This window comes from Corvus kubaryi, unplaced genomic scaffold (genome assembly GCF_017639235.1).
Source record: "Corvus kubaryi isolate FWS band 111438036 unplaced genomic scaffold, C.kubaryi_AGA036_p1.0 76, whole genome shotgun sequence".
NCBI lineage: Eukaryota > Metazoa > Chordata > Aves > Passeriformes > Corvidae > Corvus > Corvus kubaryi.
Window position 1 is genome coordinate 9,474,924 of NW_024582063.1, and position 9,188 is coordinate 9,484,111.

A 9,188-nucleotide genomic window follows, 5' to 3' on the forward strand; every position below is an offset into this window, starting at 1 on the left:
TCAGCGTATCTGCTCTCAGAATGTAATTACTATTACATCTGTTTAGTGTTCACAATGCTGTATCCTCAGAGGCCCCTATCAGGTCACAGTCCATGTGCAGTACTTTTTGCAACTCGATTCTCTGCAGTGTCAGGTTGCCTAAAGCAATAGATTGCACTTAATTTGGTCTGAAGACTATTTAAATAACCAGATGTGTTATGAAGCAGTGACAGTGAAATACTCCTTAAGTTGGTGCATTTTATTTCTATGTTCCAGCACTGGTACTTAGGAGATGGAGAAGAGCAGAGCGCAGTTTCTGAAGAACTCAGCAGCCCCAGGTAGGGTGGTGCACCTTCCAGGCCCCTGCTGGCTCTCAGCAACCTGCTCCTGTTGCATTCAGCTACTGAGAAGTTAAAGGCTTCCTGCTGCCTTTGGCACACAGGCACCAGCAGAAGAGGCCATTGTCTGTCCTCAGCACAGCCAAGGGCAAGAAAGGAACAAAGACTGGATTAAATTCATAGGACAGCAGTAACACATGTTCCCCATAAACAACCATAATTAGGTATTTGCGGGCTAATTATAGGGTTTCAGAATAAGAAAGTGCAAAGCCAATGTCCAAAGGAAAAAAAAAAAATTAAAAAAAAAAAAAAAGAAAAAAAAAAGAAAAATTCTGCGACATTCCAGCTGGACAGCAATGCCACCTACCGGCAGATATTCGAACACCGACCAACCAGGGAAAGGCAGCAGCTTCCTAACCGGGCCTCTCGTGACAAATGCAGATTCCTCCCTCTCACACCACTGTTCTGTCAGCCCTAGAGCAGCTCACGAATGGAGAACAAAGTGAACACAAGTGATGTTAGCCCTGGTGTTCAGTGCCTGAGTAGAAGATGGCACCAGTGGCCAGCATGCTGGCATGGGAACAGCTGCCATCACGTTGTGCCTCTCAGGCTGGGTAGTAATGATGCTCTTCTTGCTGCTCCAAAGGGCTCTCCAGAGGCTTCCTTAGACCCCTCAGCACTGTCCTGCTCATCCCTCAAACACTACATGAGTCATAGTCCTGAAGCACAGTTTAAGACTGAAATTGAACAGGCAGGGAAAAAACCCTTCTGTTGTCAACAGGCAAACAAATCACAATCTCTGCACTGGACAGTAGTTTTGATGATTAATTTTGTCCAGAGATGGAACTAGGTAGCCAGGTGCTTGCCAATAATTTTAAGAAGCAGCTCCTCAAAAACTCATCACCCTACAGCTTCAAATGTAACTAAGTGCATTCTCAGGTGTGCCCAGGACCTCATTCCTTCAGGAAAACCCACTATGACATAAAATCCAGCCATTCCACAGAGTCCTCAAATGACTCCAAGGGGAGCTCTCAATCCTGAGTGTTGAACCAGAACTTTGGAAACTTGTTTCTAAATACACACAGCAAAGACCGTGAGGAGTGTGTTTAACACATGAAAGGACATCAGAGCTCCACCAGCCATCAAGGCCCTTGCCCACACCAGGAGAGGTTCAGCAGATGACCCCAGGGCAAGTCACTCCAGCCACTCTGACCTCTGCTCTTCCCCTGTGTGTAGAGCTCACTCAGATTTCCCCGCTGCAGAGGATGACTGGGAAGCTCACACATTCCTGCAGCATGAAACTTCAAGTACATCCAAACAGCACAACTTGCCCAAGTTTAACCATATTGAATATTGAACTGCTACCAAAATGGCAGGCCCTGCTCAGACATCTTAGTTCCATGGAGCCAGGTACTTCCAGTCAAAGTGGCATTTATAAATATTTCCTGAGCTTTTCACCTCTGCTACGTTTTTGTGTGGGCAAAAGAGTGAAGTTCAAGCCAACTGTAAAGGAAATGAGTAGGATTGCACTGCCCACAAGAACTGGCAGGGATAGAATACTTTAAACAGTGCCAAGGAAGATGAGCATGGCAGCAGCAGCTCCGAGAATGTAGCCTTCCCCTCCTTCCCATGACAGTGACTTCTGTTTCCGAAAATTCTGCTGCTAAAAAAAATTCAGTTGAGTTCTGCATGATTCTCAGAATGGCAAATGGTGCAGGAACACAGGAAGTGAGCATGGTAGGGAAGACTGTCACACACACACACTCACATAAAAAGAAGGTTTCATATCTGAAAGACTTCTATTATTCAGCATTTTAGGAAGAACCTCAACTTGCCCAGCCAGGTAAGCTTCTGCAGCCCCTGCCTCATCACCTGACCTCTGCCCCACTCCATGACTTCTAATAGCAGCAGTGTCCTTCCATCCTTACCTCACACCTTTTCCACTGCTCTATTGTTCCAGCCTTCACCTCCGCCCACGACTTGCACTTTTTGGTAGACCTCGTCTCAAGTCTCTCTATCAGCCATGTGTGTATCAGGTTAACATCCCACGCTGCTTCACAGTTCCCTCATGCAAATTTCTCAACCTGATTGTCACCACAATCTTACTGTTGTAACCTTCTCATCTGGTTCAGTCTGTGGTGCAGCTGCCACAACAGGGATCTGAGGCAGTTCTAAGAAGCTGTGCTTTAGTGAAAAGGTCAGTAAAATGAACTGCCCTGAGGGTGCAAGGCAAGTATTCTGGCTGTAAGGGCCTGTGCTCACTAGGGAGGACTGGAATCTGCCTCAAAGATACTCAGCCCCAAGAAGATGCACAGGATCTCAGTGCTTGTGGGGAAAGATGGAGAAGGGAAGGATGCAACATAACTCAAAGCTCTCTAGAAACCTGAGAATCTACATGGAGATGGGAAAGACAGAAAATGAGGCTTATAAAAGCAGCAGCTGCTGGGAAGTTTCAGAGAGCATTGTAACTGACTGGGCAGGAGAGAATAGAGCAGAATCACTGCCACAGAGTTTAACCAGCTCAGCTTTCTAGAAGAAATGATAGCTTAGAAGTAAATGGTGGCACAGAAATAATTTAAAACATCACCATATTCAGCATGCAAAAAAAAAAAAACTAAACAGAAAATTCCTCTGTTCTGAACACACACACACACACACACACAAAATGTTTTTTTTAAAGAAAAAATGGTTTAACTCATTTTTGTACCATGAGAATTGGCAACTACCAAAATCCTAAAAGACCACATCATATTACTAAAGGCCCTTTGCCTTTTCCATACTAATGTGGAACAGGGCAGGAGTTTTTATGATTTTGACCAAGGCAACAAAAAGTAAATTATTTAAAGTACGTATGAACCTTCAACCAATGCAGTTCTTTAAAACTCTGATCTCTGGGTTTCCCATTCCTATTTTCTTTCCATCTTCCAAATTTGTATTCCCTACCCTGCACCAAGTTTTCAGAAATTATATTATCTTTACATAAAATATAACCTAGGGAATGGGACGCATGTTAAGTGTCTTCTAAGAGTGTGTTTGGGATTAACCTTATGCAAAGTCCAGAGACAAAAGCTGCTTATCTGGGCAAGATGCTTTGACATCACTAGCAAGAAAATACCAGAGTAGCATAAATCAAGGCATAATCCCCATAAAAAAAATATGGGGTTTTCTTGTTTGGTTGGTTTTTCCCCCTACTGACATTTCAGAACAGTGCTTTCAAAAAACCCTTTCTATTGTCAGATTAAAAGTCAGGGAAACTCCACTTCTTACCTATGTTTTTCCAAGTTTTATGTTCATAAGGATGTAAGGAGTTGCTCTGCTGGATCAGAGCTTTAGTCTCTAAAGAGTTACATCTCTGCAACAACTACAAAATGCTTCACAACAAAAGAAAACTAGGGAAAGGAGAGGATTCTAGCATCTTCAGAAGGTTTCACACATCAAAACAGTTATAAAATTATCCCTTGAGCAATGGTACAAATCTTCAGGTTTACTTCAAAACACCGTAGCAGACAGAGGCACAGTTTTCCATTTGCTCTTTTAATGAACTCCCCCCACTCTGACTGCTGTACACCTGATGTTCTTGTCTAAGTCAACTCTCCTTGAGTCCTTCTTTCAGGCGTTCCTAAACAGCAGCTCCCGAGGAGCACCTGCTTCACGAGTGATTCAAGCGGAACTCCCACAGCAGGGTTATGTACAGAGGAGCCTGCTGGGCAACCAAGAGCCAAGGTCTGGAAGGAAGAGTGCAGGCACTGAGCAAATTACCACAGCTGGCACACCCACAAGCTGTGCTGGGCTGCTGCTGCCTGTCCATACCTGTCTCATCTCACAGTGGACTGTCAACAGATCCGTAAAGTCACTGTCACTGCCTGCCTCAACACCATTCCACAGCTCTTTCTCCATCACACTAAGGTATGTCCATGGTATGTGCCTTGCTGCACTTTGAACAGAGGAAGATTTGATACATAGCTCACAGGATCAGAAAAGCAGGCCAGAACTCCAGAGCTTTTAATTTAGGAACTGCAACTCCAGGTGTGGGGGGTAAGCTGTCTATTGTGAGCTGAACAACTGATTCAGATAAGCAAACAAAACCAGAGACCTTTCCTGCTTCTATTTTAGGATAAAAATAATTTGCTACCATTATTGCTCTAGAGTATTTTGTTGTTACACTTTCTAATGAGAGAGAGCGCAATGAACTGTCCAGAGAAGCATCACATCTCAAATTCTGAAAGAAAATAACATATTAGTGAATGAACTTCCAAAAAAATCATTTATGTAAAAGGATGTTCTATTTACAAAGGTCAATTTGCTCTTTAGGATAAGCATAACCACTAGCAGAAAAAAATATACATAAAAGACACACCTCATCTTTCAAATAGACATTTACAAATACTCTGCTTAAACCACTAGAAAAATTAAGACATTTGAAATCAAGAGTGCATTCCACATGCAGTTAGGACAGAAATTACATTACTGGACTTCAGTGTGTCATTTCTTATCATGGTGAACAACACACACTTGAGCTTTTCTAAAACACCACAGCCTGGCTATTACCTTAGAATCTCAAAAGGAGGACATGGATCTCCATTAACAAGTTATTAGCTACTCTTCATTTTGCCATTAAAAAAAGGACATCCCAATTGTCTTCTCAGTAGGAGGGTCTGGTCTTGTCCAACCTGGTGTCCTTTTCCCTGAGTTTCCCTGTAGTGTTTTGCTAGGATGATGGTTGGCTGGGCACATCTACCAGTCCTTGGTGAGCACTCTTCCCATCACAAGGCAGAGTTCAGAAATTCCAGGAGCTGTGCACGGTTCCGGTCTCTCTGCAGAGCAGACAAACAGAGGCAGTGGTTGAACAGACCTGTACTCAGTGGAGCAAGGCCACAGGTCCCTGGTTTCTGTGGGGTTTTCACATCCCAAAGCAAGTGCCATTGACACCGCTGGGTCTAACCAGCTCCCAGCGAGGCGTGGGTGCCCAGGGGAAGTGCCAGGCAATGGGCAATGGGGAGACAAGCTGTCACTATTCCATGAGACATTTCCTAAGTGGCTCCCTGCGGAGGCTCCACTGGCTTGTCATCGTGCAGCTCACAGCCTGCCCAGAAGGGAACTCACAAGCACAACAGATGCTCCTCTCTGGTGCCTGAAGCAACATTCACTGTACCCACAGCAAGTCCTGTGCTTTGGGAAGTATCTTTTCTTTTTCTATGCATAAACAGCAACTTGCAGCATACCAGACCCCTGCATTTAGGTTCTGTCTTCACGTAAGAGATGGCCCAACCAGTCAATTCCAGTGTTTTTTATAAAAAATTATTGAATCCTTAAATATTGTAAGGAGTGGATGTTGTTCAATTCAACAAGACCACGGGCACCAATCAAAAAAGGACCAACGTCAAATATTTGACATCAAATACCATAACAAGCAGGTTACCTGAACAGAACTAGCAAGCATTCAGCATAATTTAACACACAATTCTCAGGACTGCTTTGGTAGCTGTAGAATGAATTAGTAGGGCTGAATCAGAATCTGCCAAGCTGGATACCTCAAGGAAGTAGCACTTCCTAATCAGTGCCAGAGCCCTCTGCAGGTCACCCTAAGGTGTGGAAATTGTTGAAAAGAGTGAAGGTATTACTTAAGTGCTGAGTCCAAACATCCATAGCAGTAGCACACAACATGATTCATGATACTTACTTCCCCGGGTATCTCAGCAAAAACATTTGACTGCTTTGAGAAAATGCAGGAGCATGCGGTCCTAATAATACTACTGGGGTTTTTAAAATTCCTCTCTAAATAAAGGCTAGTCTTGCATATGTTAGAAAACCACAGTAAAGTAGCAATTACAACAACTGATCACAAGAGACTGAAAGAAGATGAGTACAATTAAAACCAGTGTAACACAAAGCTACAAGCTGGCTAATGATCAGAGGCTGAAATTCTAAGGACCTGCACCAGCATCCTTTGGTTTATCTGCTCATGACTGAGTATTCCAAGCCCCCTCATAACATAAAACCTGCCAAAAGAATGAATTAAAAGATCTCAGAGGGCATCACAGCCACACTAAAAGCTACACTCAGTTTACAACTCGTAACTGCAAGACCCACTCTTCTACAAAAACTACTATTAGAAAAATATTAAAAGATACAGTATTTTCTTCTTAGGGACGTTCAGACTCTTTAACTCTTACCTCTATATCTTCCTTAGTCTTCTTTATTTTCATCTTGATTTTCTTTCCAGTTATCATGCTGTAGTTTTCATTCTTCTTTTTGTTTTTGAAGAACTTAAATGAGATCACACATTAAAAGGACATAAGCTTTGTTCTGTAATATTACAAATCTTAAGTAAAATTAAAGACAATGATCTTTTATGCTTCCTGACTGTCCAAAACAACAGAGAGAGGTTTCTATTGTTGATGACCAAACTGGTGCTCTTATTTTTTTGACATTTTTATGACAGGATGGATTAAATATGTAGATGAAAAAAAAACAGGGCTTCACACTCGGACAAGCATACCTTGGAAAGCTGGACAGGTCCTGTTTTCTCTTTCCTTTTCTTCTTTTCTTTCTTTTTCTTCATTTTGTTCTCCTTTTTCCTCTTCTACAAGAATAAGACATATGCTCTTATGCTTACAGACTAACAAGGGCAAAAACCCCCACACCCACAAGGATCTCTCAAGGCCACTCAAGTCAAGACAGCTACTACTGCTTGCCTTCACCACTTGCTGGACAGGGAGTAGCTGAAGTACACAGAAAGTAATGCAGCAGGGTTAGCAACCCTTGGGATTGTGAGGAACAGAAATGGTCTGATTCCCCGTTCTCTCTCTTTTACAGTAACCCAAATATATAAAATCACTGAAAATGAAATAGAAAAATTACAACAGCAAGAACCCACCACTCGCTTCTCTGACTGTAAATAATTTCTTCTGTCAAATTCTACAAAGTTATCAACATTCCCACTTCTCTTTTCTTCAGAGACTACTCTAAACTCCAGCTGGACCAGCAATGACTGGCAAAAGTAACTTTTAAATTATTTCTCTTTTTGTATAAAGTCAAGCACCCATTTATCAGTTCAGCCACCACAACCCTACAAGCATGATTTAGATTTACACAGCCACAGACAAAAGCATTGTCTTACATGACATTTAAGGATATTGAAATACAAAGAACTAATTTCTGTTTGTTAACTACTTATTTCTCTTTGTAAACGTTTACCTTTTTGTTGTGTTTTTCTTTTTTCTTCTTCTTTGATTTAGACTTAGGAAAATCTAAAATTAAGGAAAAAAATAAACAACAAAATCAAACCCTATAAGTTTAGCATTCTGAAAAAGGCATCTGTGTTACAGATGAGACAAACAGAAACGTGAAACATAGGAAGAAAATGCTTTAATTCAGCTATATATATTGACACAGATTTAACTAACCCAGACAAAGAAAACACATTAAGTTACTGCCACTTACTGGACTAACATGGAAAGTGAAAATACCCGATTTACTGATTCTGCAGATGTGCTGGCTTCATGTGAGTCCTCAACATTAAATGCTTGAAATGTTAAGACCAAAGTAGGACTAAACCAAAACCCACAACTCTGATCTAGATAGACTAGTGAAGTAAGAAAAGATCTGTGTTTTGAAAATGTAATGAATAGAGGGGCTTAAATATATACAGCATACTGCTACCAAGTAACATTTATTTGAATGGCAGTTTCTCTTTTGAAGGAATTTAACACAAGGACATTGCAAACTGTGTGTGAACTGGCACCTTTACACACAGTGGGGGGAGGGTTATGAGAGAAACACCCTGAACAAGCAGCACTGGTATTCTACACTGTCACTCTGTGGTGGTTTCACCACATTTAAAACAAGCTTTAAATGCCTTCAGGGGTGCTGTCGAAACTGGAAAATATTAAGTGCAAGTGGAGGTAGCTTACCTCTACTACTACTGGAAGAAGATGACCTTGAGGATGACTGTGATGAGGAGGAAGAGGTGGATGTACTGCTAGAAGATGATGTAGATGAAACAGATGAGGATCTGCTTCTGCTGCGCTTTCGTTTCCTTTTTTCTTTTCCTTAGGGCAACACAAGTTAACAGTGACAAGCCTGCTAGTAACTGTGGCCTACAGAAATTACTCTTAGCAGAATTTAAACACAATAAACCTCTGGTTTGAGGGGTTGTTGTGTTTTTCCCCACTCTTCCAGTGTGCCATGGTCTACCGCCATCAGCAAGTGACCAAACCCGGTAAGTGACACAGAGGGCGACACACAAACACCACAGAACAGCAACAGATCACAGCGCCTACCTCGGGCCTTCAGCCCTTCTTCTGAGGCTGCACACACCGTCCTACTTTTTTCATCCTCCCTGTTATCCATATCTAGTCAGAGGCAAAAGTACATTCAATAACATCATTTCCAAAGGACTTTGGGAGCGGGGGAAAAAAGGGCAGGGCAGAAACAGAGGAAACGAGCGAGCACGCCTGAGGCAGCGCCCTGGAATCACAGGGTAGGACAGCTGGAAGGGACCACAGAGGGGCACCCGGTCCAACCTCCACGCTCCAGCAGGCTCATACCGGAGCACATGGCACAGGATCACATTCCCGTCCTATGACACGGCACCACACTGCGTGGGGAGAGCACCTTCAGGCTCATCCCCTGGCACCAGGAACCGGAGGCCAGACCCGCGTTTGGGCGCCGCTAGCGCAGACGCCAGGGGGGTTTTATCCCCACACCTACGTGCCGGGCTCTCGGTGGATCACGGATCCCGCCCAGGGCCCGCCCACGGCCCTCGGCGGTCAGAGGGCCCCGCGCCCCGGCCCGGCCGCCCCAGCGCCCCCGACCCACCCGCGCTGGGGCCGCGGCCGCCCCGGCTCCGCCGCCCCTGGGCCGGCACCG

At 43.6% G+C, this 9,188-nt stretch overlaps 1 protein-coding gene across 3 annotated transcripts; it reads right to left on the reverse strand.

Annotated features, from left to right (window-relative positions):
• Window positions 1-4,562: 4,562 nt before the first annotated feature.
• LOC121675779 (pre-mRNA-splicing factor CWC22 homolog) lies at window positions 4,563-9,131 on the reverse strand. 3 transcript variants are annotated; one of them, XM_042051508.1, is made up of 7 exons: window positions 9,030-9,131; window positions 8,600-8,671; window positions 8,231-8,368; window positions 7,515-7,567; window positions 6,817-6,900; window positions 6,491-6,583; window positions 4,563-5,131 (listed from the first exon to the last, which is right to left on the reverse strand). In XM_042051508.1, the coding sequence occupies exons 2-7, from the start codon at window positions 8,667-8,669 to the stop codon at window positions 5,081-5,083; spliced, it is 489 nt and encodes a 162-aa protein (XP_041907442.1). In that variant the 5' UTR covers window positions 8,670-8,671; window positions 9,030-9,131; the 3' UTR covers window positions 4,563-5,080. The 3 variants fall into 3 exon arrangements, with proteins under 3 accessions (XP_041907442.1, XP_041907441.1, XP_041907440.1); XM_042051507.1 differs by having other exon boundaries at window positions 8,867-9,039; XM_042051506.1 differs by lacking the exon at window positions 9,030-9,131 and adding an exon at window positions 8,843-9,023.
• Window positions 9,132-9,188: the final 57 nt, after the last annotated feature.

Coding starts and splice junctions, on each gene's coding strand:
- LOC121675779 (XM_042051506.1), bottom strand. CDS start 8,876: ATGTGCTCCGGTATGAGCCTGCTGGAGCGTGGAG. Junction 6,901..7,514: donor AAGAAAAACACAACAAAAAG/GTAAACGTTTAC, acceptor TTATTCTTGTAG/AAGAGGAAAAAGGAGAACAA. Junction 6,584..6,816: donor GACCTGTCCAGCTTTCCAAG/GTATGCTTGTCC, acceptor ATCTCATTTAAG/TTCTTCAAAAACAAAAAGAA.